This window comes from Notolepis coatsorum (assembly GCF_963971535.1).
Source record: "Notolepis coatsorum genome assembly, chromosome: 11".
Lineage (NCBI taxonomy): Eukaryota > Metazoa > Chordata > Actinopteri > Aulopiformes > Paralepididae > Notolepis > Notolepis coatsorum.
The window spans coordinates 75081531-75109235 of record NC_140175.1 but is presented as its reverse complement, the minus strand read 5'-3'; the positions used below and the strand labels follow the sequence as shown (position 1 = coordinate 75109235).

General features: G+C 41.8%; 1 protein-coding gene across 1 annotated transcript in view; it reads left to right on the top strand.

Annotated features, from left to right (window-relative positions):
- Window positions 1–27705, top strand: part of exd3 (exonuclease 3'-5' domain containing 3) — a 159704-nt gene that overhangs the window by 12265 nt on the left and 119734 nt on the right. The window contains exons 3-5 of the mRNA XM_084325329.1: window positions 13709–13773; window positions 26595–26756; window positions 27506–27694. Coding sequence (XP_084181455.1) covers window positions 13709–13773; window positions 26595–26756; window positions 27506–27694 — 416 coding nt within the window. The remainder of the gene's footprint in view (window positions 1–13708; window positions 13774–26594; window positions 26757–27505; window positions 27695–27705) is intronic.

Genomic DNA, 27705 nt, shown 5'->3' with positions numbered 1-27705 from the left:
GAACACCTGGAAAATTGGCGAATGTCCTACAAGAGATGGATACCATGGGGATAGATATATTGGGAATTGCTGAAACATTTTGGAGAGGAGAAGATGACTTTAGATACACCCTACCAACTGGACAATCATTTAGAATCATATCTTAGGGTGGAAAACAACATAGAAAAGGTGTAGCTTTTGCTTTGACTGAGAAAGCAGCAAAAAGCGTGGAAAGTTATCAAACGATATCGGAACGTATGATCACCTTGAGAATGAAAGCAACACCAGCAAGTGTATGCATCACACAAGCATATGCACCAACTGGAGAAGCTGAGGATGATGAAATAGACAACTTTTATGAAAATATTGAGAGAGCGATGAAAGACCAAAAGAAATGGGGAGATGTGGAAATAGTCATGGGCGATTTCAACACCAAATTAGGTGAAGAAAAAGTTGATGGTGTTGTCGGACCTTTTGGTCTGGGTATAAGAAACGATAGAGGAGATAGACTAGTGGATTTCTGCAGGAAGAACCAATTGTGGGTCACCAACACTTGGTTTGAACAACGTAAATCTGCAAGACACATGGAGATCTCCTGATGGAAACACTAGAAACCAAATTGATTACATTATGATAAACCACAGATACAAGAAAGGAATAACAAACTCTAAGGCACGACCATCTGCAGACTGTGGTTTAGATCAGTGGTTCCCAACCTTTTTCCCCCCAGGGACCCCCAAACATCTCTGATGAAATTCGCGGACCCCCTCCTAATAAGATACCATAAAATACTTTTTTTGTTTTCATTTTAATAACAAACTGCTTATACACAGGCATATGCATCACAATTAGACCCACTATGCTTCTTTGACTTGTGCCTTCAATCAACAAATCTCATCTTGCACCATATGCATTTCAAAATGTTTGGCCAATATTCAAATGCTGTATTCATCCTCTCAAATCAGGCCCTAATGGTGAACGGTTTGCATTTATGGAACAAATCAATGCAACAAATTAAACTAAATATGAGACAGGAAATTCCAATCAGTAGCAGAGAGAATCTGTCCTAGCTGGGTTTAATACCTTTTTTTTGTCATTTTAATAACAAACTGCTTATACACAGGCATATGCATTTCAAAATGTTTGGCCAATATTCAAATCCTGTATTCATCCTCTCAAATCAGTCCCTAATGGTGAACGGTTTGCATTTATGGAACAAATCAATGCAACAAATTAAACTAAATATGAGACAGGAAATTCCAATCAGTAGCAGAGAGAATCTGTCCTAGCTGGGTTTAATACTTTTTTTTGTCATTTTAATAACAAACTGCTTATACACAGGCATATGCATCATAATTAGACCCACTATGCTTCTTTGACTTGTGCCTTCAATCAACAAATCTAATCTTGCACCATATGTATTTCAAAATGTTGGCCAATATTCAAATCCTGTATTCATCCTCTCAAATCAGGCCCTAATGGTGAACGGTTTGCATTTATGTTGAATGAAGTAAGAATCCACTGCAGTAAAAATATCCTCACCTCGAGTGGTGGTAGTAAGGTTGACTGACATGAGAATGTCCTGCTTCAGATCCTCATTTTCGATATATTGCACATAAACGATGAGCACAGCCTCGTCTGCGACAGTTGTAGTTTCATCAAGTTGTATGGCAAATGGACCCTTTCTAAGCTTTTCTGACAGCTGCTGCTTGCAATCACTTGACATCTTATCAATTCGGTCTTTCACTACATTGTTCGAGAGTGGTACTGATTTTAGTTTATCCGCCACCTGTGGGCCGCACAGTTTCTAAACCATTTTGATGCAGGCTGGTTTGATGAGCTGCTCGCCAATATTGTGCGGTTTCTTTGCTTTTGCAATTAAAAGCGAACACTCAAAGGAGGCTTCGGTAGCCTTCTGTAAATCACTGCCACCCCTGCTCCACGCTACTCTAACATCAACAGGCTTGTTCGCCTTGAGAGACTGTACTTTCCTCCGAAAAAAGTCCGGATCCTTCCCAGCGGTTTCTGGGTGCTTAGACGCCTGATGTCTCTTCAGCTTGCTGGGCTTCAGGCTCGAGTTTGCCAACTTTTCTCCACAAATCACACACTCAGGTCGTTTGTCTGGTCCCTCAGTGAAGCCCATGGTGATGTAATTTTCGCGATTGCTGTAGGTCCTAACTTTTTTTGCAGATGAGCTGCCGTCATCTCCTTTTCGTTTGTCACACATTTTCGCCTCTGGCGGCTGACTGCAGACGAGCCGAGAAAGTTAACTAGCGTGCTAGGCTAGCTACAGAAAGTGATACAGTCAACTGATTCGCGTTTTAGCGGCTACCCGGTAGCCTACTGTTAACGTTCAAAAATCATGTCTAGATGTTTATTTATTTATCTTTATTTTTTATTGTAGTGGAGAGACTATTTATGCTTCTGATGATAAAAATATGCTAATTAAATATTTCTCTGAAAAAAAAGAAAAAAATTAAAAAAAAAATTAAAAAAAAAAGAAAAAAAAAAAAGACCTCAAATCATCTGTGGTCTGGCGGACCCCCTGCGCCCCCTGGCGGACCCCAGGTTGGGAATCACTGGTTTAGATCATATTCCAGTAGTGATGAAAATGAAGATCAAACTGAAAACCATCAAGAAAAAGAAAACGACACACAAAAGATGGGATGTGAAGAGTCTGAAAGGAGATACCATGAAGAGACGATACAGAAACGGAGTGAACAAAACATTAGAAAATAGAGTTAGCAGATATTGAAGATTCACAAGAACTACGGACAAAACTGAAAGAAAAACTGGGAAGTGTTGCAGACATAATCTGTGGTAAACCAGAAAAAGTTGAGAAACTAGAGTGGATAGGGCGGCTACGTGGTGCAGTGGGCAAGGCGCTCACCACGAATACTGGAGACGCTGGGTTCGCCTGTTCGAGCCCAGCGCTCCACATTGCTTTCAGTTTAGCTGGTCGTCCGTACTAATACACATTGGCAGTATTAGGGGGTGGGAAACTGATGGGTGGGGATCGGGCGTTGTGGACAGCGACTCCTACAGGTCGGTTGGTGCGCCTGCGCAGTAGAATCAGGAAGCGATGGGGGCGGCGCCCCTCCAAAGCGCAGACCCCTGACGCTGAAAGATCGCGCCGTGCAGGTGAAAAGATGCGACTGCTGTTACCTCGAGTATCGGAGGGGACTCGTGCTATGTATGACTTAGTCCACATTGCAGCCAGCTTGTGGGAGGCAAGAAACAGCGTTCGAGACAGGGGAGGGTTGAATTGGATGATACGAAATTGGGATGGGAGAAAAATAGAAAATGGGAGAAAAAGTGGATAAAAAAAAGAAACAAGAGTGGATGACGAAAGACATTCTGGATGAGATGAAAAAGAGAGCAGACATGAAGAATGCGGACAGAAAAACTGAATACAACAGAGCAAAAACGAAAAGTACAGAAGCTGTGTAGAGATGCAAAAGAGAAGTATTACAAAGAAAAATGCAAGGAAATTGAAGATCTAGACAAGAAGCACAACCCTCATGTACAACAAGATCCAACAACTAACTAGGAAGAGGAAAAAAAACAACCCAAGGTGTCCGAGACAAAGAAGGAAAACTGCTCCTTGACGAGAAGGAAATAATCAATAGATGGGCAGAGTATGTGGAAACACTATACAAAGACCAGAACAGAACATCAGACACAGGAATTAGTCTAGAAGAGATAGAAAAAGTCCAGATCACGAAAAAAGAAGTCGAAGAGGCTGTGAAGTCACTGGCCACGGACAGATCGCCCGGTGAGGATGAGATCCCTGCTGAACTGATTAAGAACTCTGGTGACGGATGCATCGAGCTCCTTGTGAAACTGGTAAACAACATCTATAACTCAGGAAATATTCCAAATGAGTTCCTAAAATCAATGTTCATTCCGATCCCAAAGACCGGAAGAGCCACAGAATGCAACAATTATAGGACTATCAGTTTGATATCTCATGCATCAAAAGTACTCCTGAAAATCATCAAGAACAGAATAGAACCCATAATTGAACATCAGCTCTCGGATAGCCAAATGGGTTTTCGCAAAGGAAAAGGAACGAGATGCAATCTGCCAACTCAGAATCATTGGTGAAAAATCGATAGACCAACAGAAGAAGCTGTATATTTGCTTCATCGATTTCACGAAGGCCTTCGACAGAGTTGAACATACAACATTGATGAGAACAATGGAAGAATTCAAAATACCAGTTTCTGACCGAAGAATAATTGCCAACTTATACTGGAGGCAGAAGGCTAATGTTAGAATAGGAAAGGAGAAATCAAGAGACTTCCCGGTGGAGAAGGGTGTAAGACAAGGATGCATCTTGTCCCCTGTACTCTTTAATATGTACAGTGAATCACTGATGAAAAAAGGTCTGAGAGGAGGGAAAGGAGTAAAACTTGGCGAAGAGAACATCACCAATATAAGATACGCGGATGACACTGCTATAGTCTGTAACTGTCAAGAAGATCTACAGGACATGATGAATAAGCTGAATGTCGAATGCAAAAACTATGGAATGTCGCTAAACACAAAGAAAACTGAAGTAAGGATCATTGAAAAAACACCAGGAACTGTTTGTAAAATACAGGTGGATGGAGAAAAACTTGAACAAGTGAAGGAGTACATGTACCTTGGAAGCTGGATCAGTGAAGGTGGAAGAGCTAACATGGACATTAAGAGAAGAACCGGAATTGCAAAGGGCGCATTCTGGAACCATAAAGAATTATTGAGAAGAAACACAAGTTGGAAAACGAAGACCAGGGCCCTCATTTATCAATGTGGCGTACGCACAGATATGTGCTTAACCCGTGTGTACGACCATTTCTAAGCAAAGTGTGGGATTTATCAATTTGAACGTGAACTTGACTTTGTCCGTATGTCTACGCACAGCCCAGAGCATGCGTAGCTGACGCCCTGTGGTAGAATATGGGGACTGCAGACGGACGGCATAGCTCTCATCAGTTGCATGCATTAGTTTCAACGCGGAAATAAGCTTCCGTGCATTACTCCCGACACAAATACGGGATGGTTTGAAAGCTCGGCGTTGCTAATAAACATTTTAAATATTTTTTATAAACTGGTCAACACTGCATTATTTCCGCCGTTGGGTGCATGATGCGCATGCGCTGTGATCACAACCAGGCAGCCAACGCCGAAAATAATGCCGTTTTGAGCAGTTTATAAAAAATATTTAAATGTTTATTAGCAACGCAGAGCTTTCAAACCATCCCGTATCTCTGTTTGAAACCCTCGTGCAACTCTGAGTACCTTTGAAATGTCTCTGTGATACTTGTATAATGAACGGTTCGGTTAGAACCAGTCCTTCAGGGTAAATCTAGGTTGGTTTCCTATTGAGGAGCAAGTGACTGTGGATTCACTCCGTGCATCACAGTCACGAAAGGGACTAGGGATTCAAGTTCGCGTTTTTATTGATCACATAGGCAGGCTATACATGGCGTATAGGCTACATCATACATGGCAGTGAGATTCATTGTTCTTGTATATGCTCTCGTATTATTGTTTATATAGGCTACCCAATACTGACATCAAAATAGAATGTATGCCTCTAGAAATCATATGCAGCAGGTAGGAAAAAGACGGAAAATCCGTCGCGATTTGGAATAAAATTGAGGAAACTTTAATCCCTGGGTATTAATTGAACAAAACGGGAAAAGGCAGTCATATTCCAGCACGGTCTTTATTAGTGTTTGCGCTGCCCAGGCAGCAATGGTTAATAGATATCATATCCGACATCACCGTACGTGTACATGTCTGTCAGCCTGTCTCGTATTTCTCCATAACACCCTTCCCTCGGGTCAGTCCACTTTTCCACATTTCATGGGGGTGTTCCATTACCGTATATGGTTAATCGGGGCGGTTCTGGTATGCAAATACTTAAAACAGTGCACGAGCTCCAGCTTAGGAGCAAGGTGATATTTATGAAGACAGGTGTGCGTAGGACCTGTGTACGCATGTGTGATAAATCCAGTTTTTTTTGTGCGTGCACACATTCTAAATTCTGTGCTTAAGAACGAAAATAGAATACTTTCTAAGAAAACTTGATAAATGAGGGCCCAGGATTTTGGAAACGTATGTTATGTCAGTCTTTTCATACGGAGCAGAAGCATGGACGCTGAATGAAGAGGCAAAGAGGATGATAGACTCTTTTGAAATGTGGACGCTGAGGAAGATGCTGAAGATAACATGGAAGGATAAGATCAAGAATGAGGAGGTACTGAGAAGAGCGGATATGCAAGGAGGTAGGGCTGGGCGATAAAACGATAACGATAACTATCGCGATAAATTATTTCCTCGAAATAAACATGAAACGTGGTCGCAAAGTTTCGATATATCGATTTTCCAAGCTTGGATATGAGCACGCACTAGTAACAACCAATCAGTGAAGGAGATGGCCGACAGTGAAGGAGACCCGCGGTGCACCTCTGGGTAGAGAGGTAGGACTCTAGTAGTAAACAAGGCTGGCTAGGATAACTAGCTTGCACGGCACTATTTTATATATTTACGTGCCGAGTATGTGTGTGGAGTGAATTCTGAGGCCACGTTTATAGTAGCGTGGGGTATACAGTGGACGTCGTTTCAATATATTGGGGCGGAAGAGAGTATTTTAGGGTAATATTTAGTACATTGTCATGGAATACACCGCTTAGAAACAAGAGGCTGGCTAGGATAACTAGCTTGCACGGCACTATTTTATATATTTACGTGCCGAGTATGTGTGTGGAGTGAATTCTGAGGCCACGTTTATAGTAGTGTGGGGTATACAGTGGACGTCGTTTCAATATATTGGGGCGGAAGAGAGTATTTTAGGGTAATATTTAGTACATATTGTCATGAGATACTCCGCTTGTCGGCTAACTGCTAACGTGCGCGGACTGATGACGACATCAACATTCGCAGCAGCAAAACAAGTCTATTATATATATCTATGCTATTAATAGCCCGTCCATCGCCGCCGGGCATAAGAAGTTAATTAAACTTGACAGACATTATATCGACGATAATTATCGATATCGAGTTATATGAAAATAATTTTATAATTTTATCGCGATAACGTTTTTGGCCATATCGCCCAGCCCTACAAGGAGGACAGAATGGGTTGGAGAGTGATAGGCAACCTTCGGAACGAAGAAGCCACCTAATGATGATGAATGTGGAACGCCCTACCCACAGCCGTAAAATAATGTGAATCCCTACCCTCCTTCAAAACCGCTGTCAAAGAGCACCTACGGGTGGCTGCAATTAGAAACGGGCCCCGGTAAATGTCCAAACCACCACCCACCCAACCCCCTCCAATGTACAGTTTCTTCCCCTTCAAATGTATATATTTTTTTATGATCTCTTTCTCTTAAACAGTACTGTAGATTTGTATGCCTTGTATGTCTTGATGAATTGAAAATGGGGGACCCTGATGTAAACAAGATGAAAGTCTTCTTCTGGTCTGCATCCTCTTAACAGTTGTTTGTATTGAGCCGTACCATATTGTACCCATTCTGCAATCTGTTAATAAAGTTTTCAATCAATCAATCAATCAATAGATAAGGTGTAGAGAGTGGTAGAAAGGTAAGGTGTGGAGGTAAGGTGTAGAGAGGTAGAGAGGTATGGTATAGAGTAGGGATGTCCCGATCCGATCACGGGATCGGCAAAAAAAAAAAGGATAATTATTTTTTTAACTTTTTTTTTTTTATTCAACAAACATGACCATGTTCACGTCTTAAACTCATACTGAGGCCTTAGTTTTGGTTTTAAATTGCATATCATCATTCATTTATTTATTGTCACACAGAGCAGAAGAATTTTGCCAAAACAAACGCATTTCCTTTGATTTAATTATACATCAAATGATTTATGTCAAGGATTGCAATGCCTCGTTTGAATAAAGTTAACTTTTCACCTGGATAACGTCAACATTCAGGGTGAATGTAATGTGAGAAATTGGGATAAAAAAATATATATATTCCCGGATACTCAAAATCACATGATCGGATCGGGACATCCCTAGTATAGAGAGGTAAGGTATAGAGAGAGAGGTAGAGAGTTAAGGTGTAGAGAGAGGTAGAAAGGTATGGTATAGAGAGGTAGAGAGAAGTAAGGTGTAGAGATGTAGAAAGAGGTAATGTGTAGAGCAGCCGTTCTCAAACTACGGGTCGCGACCCAAAGTGCAGTCATGGGTACGTGAGAGTGAGGTCGTGCATTGGCAAAAAAAAGAAAAAGGTAAAAAGAGGTATGCAGAGAGGGGGAGAGGTAAGGTGTAGAGAGAGGTTAATGTTCTGGCAACATATTTTGGCTAAATATGCCTCGTTTTATTGTGTATTGATAACATAGTGCTGTAATTAAAATGTCTAATAAATATGCATGATCAACTTCAACAACATGTGCTTTTATTTTGATATTCCTTAATTCCACGATACATTAAGTGTGGGGTCGCCAAAAAAATCCTAAAAAAAGGGGGTTGTGGTATAAAAAAGTTTGAGAACCCCTGGTGTAGAGGGAGAGATGTAGAGAGAGGTAAGGTGTAGAGAGAGGGAGAGATGTAGAGAGAGGTAAGGTGTAGAGAGAGGGAGAGATGTAGAGAGAGGGAGAGATGTAGAGAGAGGTAAGGTGTAGAGAGAGGGAGAGATGTAGAGAGAGGTAAGGTGTAGAGAGAGGGAGAGATGTAGAGAGAGGTAAGGTGTAGAGAGAGGGAGAGATGTAGAGAGAGGTAAGGTGTAGTGAGAGAGATGTAGAGAGAGGTAAGGTGTAGAGAGAGGGAGAGATGTAGAGAGAGGTAAGGTGCAAAGAGGGAGAGATGTAGAGAGAGGTAAGGTGCAAAGAGGGAGAGATGTAGAGAGAGGTAAGGTGTAGAGAGAGGGAGGGAGGTAGAAAGAGGTAAGGTGCAAAGAGGGAGAGATGTAGAGAGAAGTAAGGTGTAGAGCAGGGGTAGGCAACCCTAGGCACGCGTGCCTGCATAGGCATGCGGGGGCATTTTCATAGGCACGGGGCAGCAGTAAAATTTTTTTTTTTTTTTGCTTTGAAATATTATAGTGAAATATTTTGCACTGTTGTCGCATTTATCTTGTTGAAATCCTCCCACAGGTTATTTTTACTACCACATATTTAATTGAGACCCTTTATTTGTTTATTATTTCAATTTAGCTGGAAATACATTGCTACATCATTCAGTAACATTTGCAGAGCCTTATAACAAAAACATTATTACGGTCACCATTGTGACCAGTGGGATTAATCAACACATTTTATTATTTATTTTTCTATTTCATTGAACATTGCACATGTTAAAAGCAATTTTTTTTACTCAAAATGTGAGTATTACCAAGTCAACTTGTGTTCTTAAAACAATGACAATAAACATAGTTTTATTAGGTTGAAATAATGTGGTTGTGTACTTATTTTTCTGTTAACTTATTATTGATTGAAAACTGAAAACCTTAATGCACAGTAACTGAACTCAATATTTTTAAGTTCTGGTAACTTATTATTATTTATTTTTTTACAGTGTAGTCTTGCGATCAATCAAAACTTATTTACACGATATACCTCACATTCACCCTCCATTCACATCCTGGTGTTCTCCTGGTGTTCTCCATTACGCCTGTAGGTGGAGCTATGACAGCACACGTACAGTACACACCGATGGTGTGTGATGTGTCCAAAAATGAATGGGCAAATGTGAGTGAAATGGTCTGCATTGCATTCCCCCCCCCCCAACTCAGATTTAGGGTTGATACAACCATCATAACAATATTGTTAATAATAACAATAATGATGTAATAATGTAAAAATTATCATTAACCCTTTAATCGCCGTGGACGCTGTTCAGCGTCATTCCCTGCCATGCTTATTCTGCCGATGACGCTGGACAGCGTCTTTGATATCAATATTTCAAAAATCTGTGATCGAAATCATATTTCTCCCCCGGAGACATTATATGTACTGGTAAGCCCCTATCAACTCTCTAACGGTTCAAGAGCGCCATCTGGTGGCCGATCGGCCTGATCGCCCAGGGAAGAAACAGGAAGTGGAAGCTGGTGCTCATTTCAATTTGGTCCGATCACTCACTATAGGTCCCGGGACTCGATCTCGACACAATGGATAGCGATCCGTTGCCAATAACTCGATAAACAACATGATTTGGACATATATACTATTATACAACCTGGAAATGGATCGGATATTTCGACATCCCATAATAGAAAAAATTCTGTTCCACGCTCATCTCCCAACGGCGAGAGGAAGCTACGGTGAGTTTCAGCGTTATTTTTTTATTTCTTCGATACTAACTGCTCTGATGATCATAGCACCCACACTAGATGAATGATATAACATTGCCCACGGAATTATAAACGACCCCCCGCCCATCCGGTCAACATCAGATCATACGTAGTAACTCCTAGAACCACGTCCAGTTGACATTTTTTATCTCTCACAGATTCCTACCAAACTGTATTTGATCATCAATATAATGCATTTGGGGCTATAAATCAAGTTCTGGAGAAAGCTGCAGAAAACGATAAAAACATACTTATACTTTAGACCGTATTTTAGTATGAATATGTGAATAAAAAAGTATAACGTTGCTACACCCTGAACAATAGATCTAGGACGTTGAATGGGCCATAGTAATGTCAATTGAGCAATACAATTTAAAAAGTTATAGCCCTGCAAAGAAGGGGAACTTCTGAAAATGGGGGACCCTGATGGAAACAAGACAAACGTCTTTCTCAGGTCTGCATCCCCTTAACAATTGTATGTATTGAGCCGTACTGTATTGTACCCATTCTGCAATCTGTTAAATAAAGTTTTCATTCATTCATTCATCCATGTTAAATAGGGCTGGCGAGGGATGGTAAATTATTAATTTAACCCCGGCGATCAAAGGGTTAAAAAGACCTGATTATCAGAAAAAAAAATTACGATGCATGGAATATTGTTGAGGCACACTAGTTACAACTATATTTCAAACAGGCACTCCATGTCAAAAAGGTTGCTGACCCCTGGTGTAGAGGGAGGGAGGGAGGTAGAAAGAGGTAAGGTGCAAAGAGGGAGAGATGTAGAGAGAAGTAACGTGTAGAGAGAGGGAGGGAGTTAGAGAGGTACAGTGCAGAGAGGGAGAGAAAGGTAGAGAGAGAGAAGGTGCAGGGAGGTAGAAAGGTAAGGTAGAGAGAGGTAAGGTGCAGAGAGAGAGTGGGAGGGGGTAGAGGGTATGTGTGAGAAAGAGAGAGACATAAATAATGTATAGCACAGAGGTAGAGAGAGGTAAAGTGCAGGAGAGAGAGAGCGGAGAGGGTGTGTGTGTCTGTGAGAGAGAGAAGCCCTTTGGTCTTGCTTTCCCAGGGTGTGCGTCAGGAAGGCTGTATTTTTTACACCGTGACCACCGCGTTGCCCTATCCTGGGGAAATACGAGACAAACAGAGAGGCCGGGGGAGGGGGAGGGGGGGAGAACAGGAAAACAAGCCCTGGGAAGGAGGGAGGGAGGGATGGGGGGGGGGGGGGGGGGGTGGAGCCCACACAGCATGAGCTAGAGAGAGAGAGAGAAGGCCGGAGCTTTCGGGAATGCTCCATAGGAACACACACACACACACGCTGCACACACACACACACACACACACACACACACACACACACACACACACATGCGCGCACACACACACACACACACACACACACACACACACACACACACACACACACACACACACACACACACCTCCCCTCACCTCCCCTCAGTTCCCCTTTTGTGGCTAGGCCCTCTTACCCACCCTGGTCTTCTAGAGAGTCTTCCCCTGAGTATTTTGGACTGGAATGCAAAGCTAATGCCCAGTTCCTCCAGACCCATCCGACCAGCCCCAGCTGTTAATCTGACTTTTTATGGGCCACAAACAATCACTCCAATATATAGTGTATATGTATATACAGTATATATATGTACATATACTGTATATCTATCCCTATCTTACACAGCAAGCGTGAAACATATAGGGTGGACTCACACAATACGATTTTTAATGCTGGTTTAGCAACATATTTGCCATTCCAGAACCATTTTCCAGATCTGGAGATGTGGGGGGAGGTGGGAGTGACCTGGCCCATGGGAGTGTCACAGCTGAGAAAAACCAACCAGGATTTTTCTCTCCAGTAACACCAATTAGTGATGCACCAATAGCACTTCACGGCAAGAACATTATTCTATACTGATCAGAGAACTGATCCGATACATTACTTTTAACTGGACACTATAGACACAGGCCATTCGTTTGGCCCGTTCCTTTCCATTTAGAAAGGAACACTTGACCTTTGTGGTTGAAAAATCGGAACAACTTGAAAGAGACTTCAGCCAACTGCTTACCACTCTCTGGGAGTCTGGTAAGAGCCGGTATCTCAGGCTCACTGTCCTGGGTCAGCCGTGGGTGACGTGAAGTTCAGCCACCTCCACCGGCTTCCCCTCTCACTGAAAGGGTGCTGTGTGTCTGAGACATTTCCTATATTGACAATTCCATGTTGTTCCATAACTTACAGACATGAACTGTATTACAGAGATCCATCTAAATAGGGAAGGAGCCAAGTTGCTCTCATTGAACATCTGTCCTGTGGGAGCCATCTACCTCTATGGCCGAGAGAGTTAAAGAATATAAGTATCTTGGCATCTGGCTTGATGAGAAATGTATATTTAAATGCCATGATAATCTTGCAAGTAAACTGTGTCAGAATGTTGGGTTTTTGTACAGAAACAAAACCAGTTTCCTATGTTTAGCGAAAGGAAGGTTGTTGAAGCTGTTTGTCTGTCTGTTTTGGATTATGACATAGTTTACAGTGTACTCATTCTGCCCTTAGATTTATCATTGGTGACAGTTATGGTGGTACCCATCATTGTATCCTATATGATAAGGTGACTTGCATTGGCATCTGTACATGGCCATTATTTGATGATCTCCCTGGAGCACTGGTGATTGACTTCTCACTTAAGGATCCCAGAGTTTGCACTGAATTAGGAAAATCTGCTTTTAGCTTCTGTGCCCCAGAAACATGGAATGTTTTGCATTTCACTATTGGCCAGTTTAAATCTTTAATGGCAAACTACTTGACCCAGTCTCCAGTTGTTTTTAATTATTTTTAAATGTTTAATTGATTGACTTTCTATTTCTATATTATTTTGTATTTATTATGTGTTGTATTTGTCTATCATTGTAAATTGCTCTCCATGAGCCTTTGAGATTGAATGAATGAATGAATGGATGGATGAATGACTTGACTTGAAAATGTACCCACCTATATATTTCCACAAAGTGTTGCTTATGTATTTTACCCTCAAGGTTACAGAAAAAACGTATATCTGGCTACACTTGAGGTGAGGATTAGAAAGATCAATGTTTATCGATAAAAGTAAATAAAAAATGCAAACCAACGAGCGCACAGGTTTGTAGGAGCCCGGAGTGGAAGGTGAGAGCGGCGACTAACCAGTCGCTGGTGGTTAACGGCGCCGTAAAAACTCCCATGATCCCTTTTCACAACTCTTACTAGTCCTCTACGGGCCTATTTAAACTAGATGTGAGAGGATCGGGCAGTCGGCCACGACGAGTCAGAAAGTGAGAGGAACAATAGGCCAAAAGGTTTTCGTCCTGTGACAGGTTGGGGGTCGGAGGTCGGCGCGTAACCCCATCTCACCTATGCATGTGTGTGTGTGTTTGACCCCCAGGTGTTGACCCCGTCGTGCTGAGAGACAGATTCTTTGACCTGTGGAACCGCAAAGAGGCCGAGGCGGTGAGAAAGAGACTCTTTCACAGTGTGTTTAAATTTCACACAGCCCTGTGTGTGTGTGTGTGTGTGTGTGTGTGTGTGTGTGTGTGTGTGCGCGTGCGTGTGCGGGAGAGCGAGATGGACAGACGGTGTGTAAGTGAGGGAAAGAGAGTTTATTTGTGTGTCTTTCTGTGTGTGTGCGTGTGCATGCACCGGCACGCATAAGAGTGAGCATGGATGTGGTGGTGGGTGTTAATGGAGGGGGACCGGTGTGTGTTTTTGTGTGTGCATACATGCATGCGTGAGTGTGTGTGTGTGCGTGTGTGTTAATGAGGGTAATGTGTGTGTGTGTGTGTGTGTGTGTGTGTGTGTGTGTGTGTGTGTGTGTGTGTGTGTGTGTGTGTGTGTGTGTGTGTGTGTGTGTGTGTGTGTGTGTGTGTGTGTGTGTGTGTGTGTGTGTGTGTGTGTGTGTGTGTGTGTGTGTGTGTGTGTGTGTGTGTGTGTGTGTGTGTGTGTGTCGGAAGGAAGGAAGGAATTTGAGTGTGCACTGAATGAACTTGAGATGTGTGTGTGAGGAGGATATTGAGTGGATGACATCTGTTTTACAAATTAAGAGCGAGGCAGAGAGGTGTTCTCACACAGATAATATTCTTACAGATACTTACTCAGCCCGGACTATGGACCGGAACCCAAAGTGTGTCTTTATGTCTCTCTCAAAGTGTGTCTTTATGTCTCTTTCTCAAAGTGTGTATTTATGTCTCTCTCAAAGTGTGTCTTTATGTCTCTCTCAAAGTGTGTCTTTATGTCTCTCTCAAAGTGTGTATTTATGTCTCTCTCAAAGTGTGTCTTTATGTCTCTCTCAAAGTGTGTCTTTATGTCTCTCAAGGTGTGTCTTTATGTCTCTCTCAAAGTGTGTCTTTATGTTTCTCAAGGTGTGTCTTTATGTCTCTCAATGTGTGTCTTTATGTCTCTCTCAAAGTGTGTCTTTATGTCTCTCTCTCAAAGTGTGTATGTCTCTCTCAAAGTGTGTCTTTATGTCTCTCTCTCTCTCAAAGTGTGTATGTCTCTCTCAAAGTGTGTCTTTATGCATCTCAAAGTGTGTCACTGTCTTTATGTCTCTCTCAAAGTGTCTTTATGTCTCTCTCAAAGTGTGTCTTTATGTCTCAAAGTGGGTCTTTATGTCTCTCTCAAAGTGTCTCGTTATGTCTCTCTCAGTGTGTCTTTATGTCTCTCTCTCAAAGTGTGTCTTTATGTCTCTCAAAGTGCGTCTTTATGTCTCTCAAAGTGTGTCTTTATGTCTCTCTCAGTGTGTCTTTGTCTCTCTCTCAAAGTGGGTCTTTATGTCTCTCAAAGTGGGTCTTTATGTCTCTCTCAAAGTGTGTATTTATGTCTCTCTCAAAGTGTGTCTTTATGTCTCTCTCAAAGTGTGTCTTTATGTCTCTCTCAAAGTGTGTCTTTATGTCTCTCAAGGTGTGTCTTTATGTCTCTCTCTCAAAGTGGGTCTTTATGTCTCTCAAGGTGTGTCTTTATGTCTCTCAAGGTGTGTCTTTATGTCTCTCTCAAAGTGTGTCTTTATGTCTCTCTCTCAAAGTGTGTATGTCTCTCTCAAAGTGTGTCTTTATGTCTCTCTCTCTCAAAGTGTGTATGTCTCTCAAAGTGTGTCTTTATGCATCTCAAAGTGTGTCACTGTCTTTATGTCTCTCTCAAAGTGTCTTTATGTCTCACTCAAAGTGTGTCTTTATGTCTCAAAGTGGGTCTTTATGTCTCTCTCAAAGTGTCTCGTTATGTCTCTCTCAGTGTGTCTTTATGTCTCTCTCTCAAAGTGTGTCTTTATGTCTCTCAAAGTGCGTCTTTATGTCTCTCAAAGTGTGTCTTTATGTCTCTCAAAGTGCGTCTTTATGTCTCTCAAATTGTGTCTTTATGTCTCTCTCAGTGTGTCTTTGTCTCTCTCTCAAAGTGGGTCTTTATGTCTCTCAAAGTGGGTCTTTATGTCTCTCTCAAAGTGTGTATTTATGTCTCTCTCAAAGTGTGTCTTTATGTCTCTCTCAAAGTGTGTCTTTATGTCTCTCTCAAAGTGTGTCTTTATGTCTCTCAAGGTGTGTCTTTATGTCTCTCTCAAAGTGGGTCTTTATGTCTCTCAAGGTGTGTCTTTATGTCTCTCAAGGTGTGTCTTTATGTCTCTCAAAGTGTGTCTTTATGTCTCTCTCTCTCTCAAAGTGTGTATGTCTCTCTCAAAGTGTGTCTTTATGTCTCTCTCTCAAAGTGTGTATGTCTCTCTCAAAGTGTGTCTTTATGCATCTCAAAGTGTGTCACTGTCTTTATGTCTCCCTCAAAGTGGGTCTTTATGTCTCTCTCTCTCAAAGTGGGTCTTTATGTCTCTCTCAAAGTGCGTCTTTATGTCTCAAAGTGGGTCTTTATGTCTCTCTCAAAGTGCCAAACTGCCGTTGTGTCCTTGGGCAAGACACTTAACCTACTTGCCTCGTATGAATGTGTATGTATGTGAATGAATGTTGGTGGTGGTCGGAGGGGCCGTAGACGATGATTATTCGCCACGCTTCCGTGAGTCTGCCTCAGGGCAGCTCTGGCTGCAATTGTAGCTTACCACCACCGGTATGACTGTGTATGAACGAATAATGGACTCTGTGAAGCGCTCTGGGTCTCATGAAGAGCGCTATATAAATCCAAGTCATTATTATTATTATTAAAGTGTCTCGTTATGTCTCTCAGTGTGTCTTTATGTCTCTCTCTCAAAGTGTGTCTTTATGTCTCTCTCAAAGTGGGTCTTTATGTCTCTCTCTCTCAAAGTGGGTCTTTATGTCTCTCTCTCAAAGTGGGTCTTTATGTCTCTCTCTCAAAGTGGGTCTTTATGTCTCTCTCAAAGTGCGTCTTTATGTCTCAAAGTGGGTCTTTATGTCTCTCTCTCAAAGTGTCTCGTTATGTCTCTCTCAGTGTGTCTTTATGTCTCTCTCTCAAAGTGTCTTTATGTCTCTCAAAGTGTGTCTTTATGTCTCTCTCAAAGTGGGTCTTTATGTCTCTCTCTCTCTCTCTCTCTCTCTCTCTCTCTCTCTCAAAGTGGGTCTTTATGTCTCTCTCTCTCTCTCTCAAAGTGGGTCTTTATGTCTCTCTCTCAAAGTGGGTCTTTATGTCTCTCTCAAAGTGTGTATTTATGTCTCTCAAAGTGTGTCTTTATGTCTTTCTCAAAGTGGGTCTTTATGTCTCTCCCCACCCCCACCACCTCCTAATAGACAGTCTCCTCCCCACCGCATGTATATATTCCCTCCCCGCCGTATGTATATTTCTCTCCCACCCACCCACCCCCTCCTAATGTACAGTCCCCTCCCCATCATATATACTCTGTCAGGATCTAGGGGTAACAGTACTGTATATTTGAATACCGTTTATGTCACAAATGTATCAGTACTAAATACCTATATGTCCCTATGCCATAAATGTCATGTATGTTGTGTATGTCATAAATGTCTATATGAATTGAAAATGGGGGACCCTGATGGAAACAAGACAAACGTCTTTCTCAGGTCTGCATCCCCTTAACAATTGTATGTATTGAGCCGTACTGTATTGTACACATTCTGCAATCTGTTAAATAAAGTTTTCATTCATTCATTCTCTCTCAAAGTGGGTCTTTATGTCTCTCTCAAAGTGTGTATTTATGTCTCTCTCTCAAAGTGGGTCTTTATGTCTCTCTCAAAGTGGGTCTTTATGTCTCTCTCTCTCAAAGTGTGTCTTTATGTCTCTCTCTCAAAGTGTATTTTTATGTCTCTCAAAGTGTCTTCATGTTTCTCTCAAAGTGGGTCTTTATGTCTCTCTCTCAAAGTGTGTCTATGTCTCTCTCTCTCTCAGTGGGTCTTTGTCTCTCTCTCAAAGTGTGTCTTTATGTCTCTCAAAGTGTGTCTTTATGTCTCTCTCAAAGTGAGTCTTTATGTCTCTCTCAAAGTGTCTTCATGTCTCGCAAAGTGGGTCTTTATGTCTCTCTCTCAAAGTGTGTCTTTATGTCTCTCTCAGTGGGTCTTTATGTCTCTCTCAAAGTATCTTTATGTCTCTCTCTCTTAGTGGGTCTTTATGTCTCTCTCTCAAAGTGGGTCTTTATGTCTCTCTCTCTCTCTCTCTCTCTCTCTCTCTCTCAGTGGGTCTTTATGTCTCTCAAAGTGGGTCTTTATGTCTCTCTCAAAGTGGGTCTTTATGTCTCTCTCTCAAAGTGTGTCTTTATGTCTCTCTCAAAGTGTCTTTATGTCTCTCTCAAAGTGGGTCTTTATTAGGGATGCCCCGATCACGTTTTTTTGCCACAGATACCGATCACCGATCGTCTATGAGCCATATCGGCCGATACCGATCGTTTTTGGTTTTATTAAAAAAAAATATATATATACTATTTTTTTTATTTTTTTTAAATAAAATATATATATTATATAATTATACTTGTAGTTGTATTGTCTGCGAGACATCGCCACCACGCACCAAGTCAAAATGCTCGCTATCTGCAAACAGCTCCACTGTCTGTGTGTATACTCTGCTTTGGTCAAATCACATTCAGCGTGGGGCCTGAGAGTGCTGGGGCTGACGTTCTGCAGATGGATACTATTGAGTCAGAGCGATAGTTCAACAGGGTCTGAAACATATTATGAAGCATGATAGCTAATTAGCCAATGTTCAGCTGCAAAAACGAACAATGTCAATTATGTTTAGGGATGCCCTGATCACGTTTTTTGCCACCGATACCGATCACCGATCGTCGTGAGCCATATCGGCCGATACCGATCCGATACCGATCGTTTTTGATTAAAAGAAATTAAAATTTATTTTATATAAATTTTTTATTTAAATTTTTTTTATAAAATATATATATTATATAATTAGACTTGTACTTGTATTATCTGCGAGACATCGCCACCACGCAACAAGCTCCACTGTCTGTGTGTACTCTAGTAGCCTCCAGCTACAGCCAGGATTCTCCGGAGCTGCAGCTGCAGGCCTGTACGCTGCGACGAGATCGTCGCAAATTGCCCCCTAATTTGGCCGGTGCGAATGAAAAATTATATCTACTCGCAAGCTTGCGAATAGTGATTTCACCCCTTCATTCGCATTTCACTACACTAACATTAGCCTACAACCAGGGCTGTACAGGCGACATAATGTTGCGGTTGTAATTTCATTAGACAGACCAGCGCGGACATTTAATAACATGCAATTTAATTGACACGAGCAATGGGCTAACGTTAGCTGGTGGTCCCGAGTGAAGCAGGGACGGCGGAGCTATAGGCTAACGTTAGCTGGTGGTCCCGAGTGAAGCAGGGACGGTGGAAAAGTGAGGAAAGGGGGTGGGTTATATTGACAAGTGACAACGCTTGACAACAGAAGTTTAAACATAACTTCATATTTATTAGTTATTCGTTTCTGTATATCATCCACTGTGACTTTCCATCTCCGTGTTAGACTCTTCCTGTTTACATTCGAGTGTGACGTCATCACCTACGGCAGCTTAGACGATCAAAACGCGAACCTAGAACAAAACCCGGGGGGGGGGGCTGGCTCTCTTGTGCGTTCTCGCCCCCTCTCTCTCTCTCTCGCTCTCTCTCTACATTCAATGATTTAAAGTAGCCAAACGTTACAGACAGTATAAATACTAACTGGATAGTTGATGATAAACATTTAATTTCATTATCTGAAATATTCTAAAATCATTAAGTCTGCTATAAGCCATTATCCCTTTGTGTGTAATTATTATTTTCTCACAGTAGTATATATATATATATATATATATATATATATATATATATATATATATATATATATATATATATATATATATATATATGTGTGTGTGTGTGTGTGTTTGGCTAAAGTGGATAGAAAACACAGTACTGTGCAAAAAAAGGGCACCCAAGAGTTTTTATATAAATAGTCTTAGATGTAAATAATTTTTTTTATTAGTGTGTCAGTAGACTACTCTTAGTACATTTTCATTAAATAATTTTTTAAAGCATCTTCATGGTTTAATAATGCAAACATATGTTGCAGGGACTTATTATAATCATCATATTGGCGTGACTGTATGCATCAAAGGGTTAAATCAAGCATTTTTAAGTGCTTTAGGAAATGTCAAAATATTGCGATATATATTGTGTATCGTGATATGGCCAAAAAATATCGCAATATCATTTAGAGGCCATATCGCCCAGCCCTACATAATGGTAAAATAGTTATTTAAAAATTTGCCCCTAAAAAATATTCTTTGCCCCTAAATTTCTCATTTAGGGGCAAGTGTGCCCCTAGTGAAAAAGCTTAGCGTACAGCCCTGAGCTGGACCTATACTCGAGTAGCCTCGAGCTACGGCCAGGATTCTCCGGCGCTGCACCTGGACCCTATTGGTATAACGTTACTTAACTGTGCTCAGCAAGCCCTCAGCTCGAATATGCATCGAATCAGTGTTATAAGACATTGATATCAGGAGCTATCTGTAGCTACTGCTAGCCGGATATATAACGTTAATACAACGCCTCAGTGAATTATTTAGTTCAATGGGACATTTCGTTTTTAACAGTGAACTAACTTGAGCTAACGTGAGCTAACAGCTAACAGGTATCATACCTACCTACTATACTTGCTAGAGCGTTTGTTGATGTCAGGAGCTATCGGTAGCTGGCCGGCTAGATACCGTTCGGTTAGACAATGCCTCATCATGTATTAAACTAAAAGTGAATAGTTGACTGGGTCATTTTGTAACGGTAGCTAAGCTAACGTTAGCTCAGGGAGACACACGCCGTCCTCCCGTGTCTCACTAGACTAGACCCGTGTTTACATGCGTGCGGGAGGGGCTGGACTCGAGAGCAGACGCCGCACCACCGGTGTCTGAGACAGAACTCAGCGACAGCGACTGAGATCGGGTTTGACGATCGGTGAAAATAAAACATTATCACCGATCACCGATCACCGATCGCATATTTATACTGAATATCGGCCGATAACGATCGGTGGCCGATCGATCGGGGCATCCCTAATTATGTTATAAGTCATTGATATCAGGAGCTATCTGTAGCTACTGCTAGCCGGCTAGATGACGTTAGACAATGCATCATGTATTAAAATAAAGTGAACTATTTCGTTTACTGGATCATTTCGTTGTGATCTAATGTGAGCTAACGTTAGCTACCTATGCTAACGGAGGTCTCATGCTGGCGCATCCCTATCATTCTTAAACTGAAATGCGCATTTGTTGATATCAGGAGCTATCAGTAGCTAGCCAGTTAGACAATGCATCATGTATTAAACTAAAGTGAATAGTTGACTGTGTAGTTTTGTTTAAACAGTAACGTTAGCTCGGTAGCTTGCTAACGTTAGCTCACGAGCGATAGCTAGTTAGCCAACGCTACCCAGCACTTGCGAAAACGAATGCCAAACTGTCACGTTGATATCAGGAGCTATCAGTAGCTAGATAACATCAGACAACGCCTCATGTATTAAACGAAAGTGAATAGATGACTGGGCCATTTTGTTTAATGCTTGTTATGTTGAAAGAGGAGCTCTGCAGTGCTCATGCACTCGACTCTTGCCGAAGGAAGGGTTTGTTGACATGAGATGGGTCTGGGAGGGGGAGAAGGAGGAGGAGGAGGGGCAAGACGTGCAGCAGCAGAGTGTGGCTGTGAGCGAGTGAGAACGCCACAGAGAATTGGATCATGTTTTCCGTGTCATCGATCGGTTTTCACGATCGGCGAAATTAAAGCATTATCGGAATTCACCGATCTCATATTTATACTGAATATCGGCCGATACCAATCGCTGGCCGATCGATCGGGGCATCCCTAGTCTTTATGTCTCTCTCTCAAAGTGTCTTTATGTCTCTCTCTCTCAAAGTGGGTCTTTGTCTCTCTCAAAGTGTCTTTATGTCTCTCTCTCTCAAAGTGTGTCTTTATGTCTCTCTCAAAGTGGGTCTTTGTCTCTCTCAAAGTGTCTTTATGTCTCTCTCTCTCAAAGTGTGTCTTTATGTCTCTCTCAAAGTGTGTCTTTATGTCTCTCAAAGTGCGTCTTTATGTCTCAAAGTGTGTCTTTATGTCTCTCTCAAAGTGTCTTTATGTCTCTTTCTCTCTCAAAGTGTGTCTTTATGTCTCTCTCAAAGTGTGTCTTTATGTCTCTCAAAGTGCGTCTTTATGTCTCAAAGTGTCTTTATGTCTCTCTCTCAAAGTGGGTCTTTATGTCTCTCTCTCAAAGTGTCTTTATGTCTCTCTCTCTCTCTCAAAGTGTGTCTTTATGTCTCTCTCTCAAAGTGCGTCTTTATGTCTCAAAGTGTGTCTTCATGTCTCTCAAAGTGCGTCTTTATGTCTCTCTCTCAAAGTGGGTCTTTATGTCTCTCTCAAAGTGGGTCTTTATGTCTCTCAAAGTGTGTCTTTATGTCTCTCTCAAAGTGTGTCTTTATGTCTCTCAAAGTGTGTCTTTATGTCTCTCTCTCAAAGTGCGTCTTTATGTCTCTCTCTCAAAGTGGGTCTTTATGTCTCTCAAAGTGGGTCTTCATGTCTCTCAAAGTGCGTCTTTATGTCTCAAAGTGGGTCTTTATGTCTCTCTCTCAAAGTGCGTCTTTATGTCTCTCTCTCAAAGTGGGTCTTTATGTCTCTCTCAAAGTGGGTCTTTATGTCTCTCAAAGTGTGTCTTTATGTCTCTCAAAGTGCGTCTTTATGTCTCTCTCTCAAAGTGGGTCTTTATGTCTCTCAAAGTGTGTCTTTATGTCTCTCTCAAAGTGTGTCTTTATGTCTCTCAAAGTGTGTCTTTGTCTCTCTCTCAAAGTGGGTCTTTATGTCTCTCTCAAAGTGTCTTTATGTCTCTCTCTCTCTCAAAGTGTGTCTTTATGTCTCTCTCAAAGTGGGTCTTTGTCTCTCAAAGTGTCTTTATGTCTCTCTCTCTCTCTCTCTCTCTCAAAGTGTGTCTTTATGTCTCTCTCTCAAAGTGTGTCTTTATGTCTCTCAAAGTGCGTCTTTATGTCTCAAAGTGTGTCTTTATGTCTCTCTCAAAGTGTCTTTATGTCTCTTTCTCTCTCAAAGTGTGTCTTTATGTCTCTCTCAAAGTGTGTCTTTATGTCTCTCAAAGTGCGTCTTTATGTCTCAAAGTGTCTTTATGTCTCTCTCTCAAAGTGGGTCTTTATGTCTCTCTCTCAAAGTGTCTTTATGTCTCTCTCTCTCTCTCTCTCAAAGTGTGTCTTTATGTCTCTCTCTCAAAGTGCGTCTTTATGTCTCAAAGTGTGTCTTCATGTCTCTCAAAGTGCGTCTTTATGTCTCTCTCTCAAAGTGGGTCTTTATGTCTCTCTCAAAGTGGGTCTTTATGTCTCTCAAAGTGTGTCTTTATGTCTCTCTCAAAGTGTGTCTTTATGTCTCTCAAAGTGTGTCTTTATGTCTCTCTCTCAAAGTGCGTCTTTATGTCTCTCTCTCAAAGTGGGTCTTTATGTCTCTCTCAAAGTGGGTCTTTATGTCTCTCAAAGTGTGTCTTTATGTCTCTCTCAAAGTGTGTCTTTATGTCTCTCAAAGTGTGTCTTTATGTCTCTCTCTCTCTCTCAAAGTGGGTCTTTATGTCTCTCTCAAAGTGTGTCTTTATGTCTCTCTCTCTCAAAGTGGGTCTTTATGTCTCTCTCTCAAAGTGGGTCTTTATGTCTCTCAAAGTGGGTCTTTATGTCTCAAAGTGGGTATTTATGTCTCTCTCTCAAAGTGCGTCTTTATGTTTCTCAAAGTGTGTCTTTATGTCTCAAAGTGTGTCTTTATGTCTCTCTCAAAGTGGGTCTTTATGTCTCTCAAAGTGGGTCTTTATGTCTCTCTCTCAAAGTGGGTCTTTATGTCTCTCAAATTGTGTCTTCATGTCTCTCTCTCAAAGTGCGTCTTTATGTTTCTCAAAGTGTGTCTTTATGTCTCTCAAAGTGTGTCTTTATGTCTCTCTCAAAGTGGGTCTTTATGTCTCTCAAAGTGGGTCTTTATGTCTCTCTCAAAGTGTGTCTTTATGTCTCTCTCAAAGTGGGTCTTTATGTCTCTCTCAAAGTGGGTCTTTATGTCTCTCAAAGTGGGTCTTTATGTCTCTCTCAAAGTGGGTCTTTATGTCTCTCAAAGTGGGTCTTTATGTCTCTCTCAAAGTGTGTCTTTATGTCTCTCTCTCAAAGTGGGTCTTTATGTCTCTCTCTCAAAGTGGGTCTTTATGTCTCTCAAAGTGGGTCTTTATGTCTCTCTCTCAAAGTGGGTCTTTATGTCTCTCAAAGTGTGTCTTTATGTCTCTCAAAGTGGGTCTTTATGTCTCTCAAAGTGGGTCTTTATGTCTCTCAAAGTGGGTCTTTATGTCTCTCTCAAAGTGGGTCATTATGTCTTTCTCTCTCAGTGTATCTTTATGTCTCTCTCTGTGTGTCTTTATGTCTCTCTCTCAAAGTGTGTCTTTATGTCTCTCTCTCAAAGTGTGTCTATGTCTCTCTCAGTGTGTCTTTATGTCTCTCTCTCTCAGTGTGTCTTTATGTCTCTCTCAAAGTGGGTCTTTATGTCTCTCTCTGTGTGTCTTTATGTCTCTCTCAAAGTGGGTCTTTATGTCTCTCTCTCTCTCTCTCTCTCTGTGTGTCTTTATGTCTCTCTCTCAAAGTGGGTCTTTATGTCTCTCTCTCAGTGTGTCTTTATGTCTCTCTCTCAGTGTGTCTTTATGTCTCTCAAAGTGTGTCTTTATGTCTCTCAAAGTGTGTCTTTATGTCTCTCTCTCAAAGTGCGTCTTTATGTCTCTCTCTCAAAGTGGGTCTTTATGTCTCTCTCAAAGTGGGTCTTTATGTCTCTCAAAGTGTGTCTTTATGTCTCTCTCAAAGTGTGTCTTTATGTCTCTCAAAGTGTGTCTTTATGTCTCTCTCTCAAAGTGGGTCTTTATGTCTCTCTCAAAGTGTGTCTTTATGTCTCTCTCTCTCAAAGTGGGTCTTTATGTCTCTCTCTCAAAGTGGGTCTTTATGTCTCTCAAAGTGGGTCTTTATGTCTCAAAGTGGGTATTTATGTCTCTCTCTCAAAGTGCGTCTTTATGTTTCTCAAAGTGTGTCTTTATGTCTCAAAGTGTGTCTTTATGTCTCTCTCAAAGTGGGTCTTTATGTCTCTCAAAGTGGGTCTTTATGTCTCTCTCTCAAAGTGGGTCTTTATGTCTCTCAAATTGTGTCTTCATGTCTCTCTCTCAAAGTGCGTCTTTATGTTTCTCAAAGTGTGTCTTTATGTCTCTCAAAGTGTGTCTTTATGTCTCTCTCAAAGTGGGTCTTTATGTCTCTCAAAGTGGGTCTTTATGTCTCTCTCAAAGTGTGTCTTTATGTCTCTCTCAAAGTGGGTCTTTATGTCTCTCTCAAAGTGGGTCTTTATGTCTCTCAAAGTGGGTCTTTATGTCTCTCTCAAAGTGGGTCTTTATGTCTCTCAAAGTGGGTCTTTATGTCTCTCTCAAAGTGTGTCTTTATGTCTCTCTCAAAGTGGGTCTTTATGTCTCTCTCTCAAAGTGGGTCTTTATGTCTCTCAAAGTGGGTCTTTATGTCTCTCTCTCAAAGTGGGTCTTTATGTCTCTCAAAGTGTGTCTTTATGTCTCTCAAAGTGGGTCTTTATGTCTCTCAAAGTGGGTCTTTATGTCTCTCAAAGTGGGTCTTTATGTCTCTCTCAAAGTGGGTCATTATGTCTTTCTCTCTCAGTGTGTCTTTATGTCTCTCTCTCAAAGTGTGTCTTTATGTCTCTCTCTCAAAGTGTGTCTTTATGTCTCTCTCTCAAAGTGTGTCTTTATGTCTCTCAAAGTGTGTCTATGTCTCTCTCAGTGTGTCTTTATGTCTCTCTCTCTCTCTCTCAGTGTGTCTTTATGTCTCTCTCTCAAAGTGGGTCTTTATGTCTCTCTCTGTGTGTCTTTATGTCTCTCTCAAAGTGGGTCTTTATGTCTCTCTCTCTCTCTCAGTGTGTCTTTATGTCTCTCTCTCAAAGTGGGTCTTTATGTCTCTCTCTCAGTGTGTCTTTATGTCTCTCTCTCAGTGTGTCTTTATGTCTCTCTCTCAAAGTGTGTCTTTATGTCTCTCTCAGTGTGTCTTTATGTCTCTCTCTCTCAGTGTGTCTTTATGTCTCTCTCTCTCAAAGTGTGTCTTTATGTCTCTCTCAGTGTGTCTTTATATCTCTCTCTCAAAGTGTGTCTTTATGTCTCTCTCAAAGTGTGTCTTTAGTCCTAGACGAAAGTGAGCAATTCCCTTTCTCTTTTATAGGAAGGCAACACCAAAAAAACAAACATACATATTCTTTTGGTCTTGGTGTTTTTCCTTGTTTATTAAAATGCTGTCTGTGTATCTTGAGGTCGTTGCAAATAACTTCAATGACCTTATTGAGACTTTAATAAGGGTTTAAATGAATGGATGAATATCATTCAGTAAAGCTTCAGCGTCGTCACTATGGAGCGGACATGGCAACGCTGAGCAGATATTTCAGGATCTCACTATCGTCAACATGATGTCATCCGGCGGGATTTTAGAAAACCGAACGGGAGGATGACACTCTGCTGGCTCTCATCCATTCCGCCTAATCCCTGGTGGATGCAGAGTGGTCAGAGGCGGGGGGCAATGTTGACGCTAGAGCAGACACACTGGGCACGGGGATTTAAATGCATTCTAGAGGCCGCGAGTGAGTCTCCCGGTGTGTTTCTATGGGAGTCGGCGTCCGGCCTGTAGAGAAAATAAGCCTTGCCGCAGATTTCTATCCTTAACCCCTCTGTGAGCAGCACTGATGCTCTCATGTCGTGCTCAGGTTGGGATCCTTAACCCCTCTGTGAGCAGCACTGATGCTCTCATGTCGTGCTCAGGTTGGGATCCTCATTGTGCTCCTGCTCCCTAGCTGCGTGCGGTGGCCTACCATGGCTTCAGTGAGCTGGCGGAGCCTCTGGGGGGCCTGCTGACCATCCTGGAGTCTTGTCCCGGGAAACAGAAGGGAAGGGGCCACACCCTGGGCCACTGCGTCGTCCTCGAGTTCCAGCGATGGAGAAAGGAACACCCAGCGGTAACTAAAGACGGGGTCATCGGGGGTCATCAGGGGTCATCAGCCACACTTTCAGATTGAGGACAATGGGGAGGGGGGGGGGAGGGGGGTGACTTTTCACATTCAACACGTTATATTTATAGTAGGAAAAAATTATTGAATTTATTGATTGACTGTGGTTTCCAATTGTGATATTATGGCCATATTGGTTTCTCTGTACAACTGGTAATGGTAACACGTTATATTTATATTATTAGATATGATATTATGGTGATATTGGTTTCTCTGTACAACTGGTAATGGTAACACGTTATATTTATATTATATGATATTATGGTGATATTGGTTTCTCTGTACAACTGGTAATGGTAACACATTAATGTAGCTGCTGCTGGTGTCGTCTCTCCACCTTTAAAATCAAGTACCTCAATGTAAATAGATCCTTGACTTTTTGTGTCATCCTTGATCATTTTTAATAACGCATATTTATGTCGATTTGGTCTGTCAATTACAAAATAGGCAAATCAGATTTTCTTCTCCCTGCTCTTTTTTGGTCATGGAATGTGCAAATTGAGATGTGCTTTGATCATGAAACACTTATTTTCTTTTCTGGAACTGCATTACTGTTCATTACCATGAGCGGAACAAATGAAAAATGAACGAATGAATAATAACTGAAGAGTCGTCAATGCGCCGTAGTGCTGATGTTGTGCCACTCTAGCTGTTCCATTGTGTTTCCATGGTTACCTGTGTCTCCTATCTACCATCAGGTGACCCTTGGTTCAGTCCCAGAGCAGCAGCAGGTGGTGAGGCTACAGTCCCGGGCTCTGGCCCTACTCACTGACGGCCAGCCTGCCTTCATGGACCACCTCCTGGACATCTACCAGATCAGGTCCATGGATCTGGCCCGCCTCCGGCTGCACATCATCAAGCTGCAGGCCCTCAACTGCTACAGAGAGGTGGGTGGCCA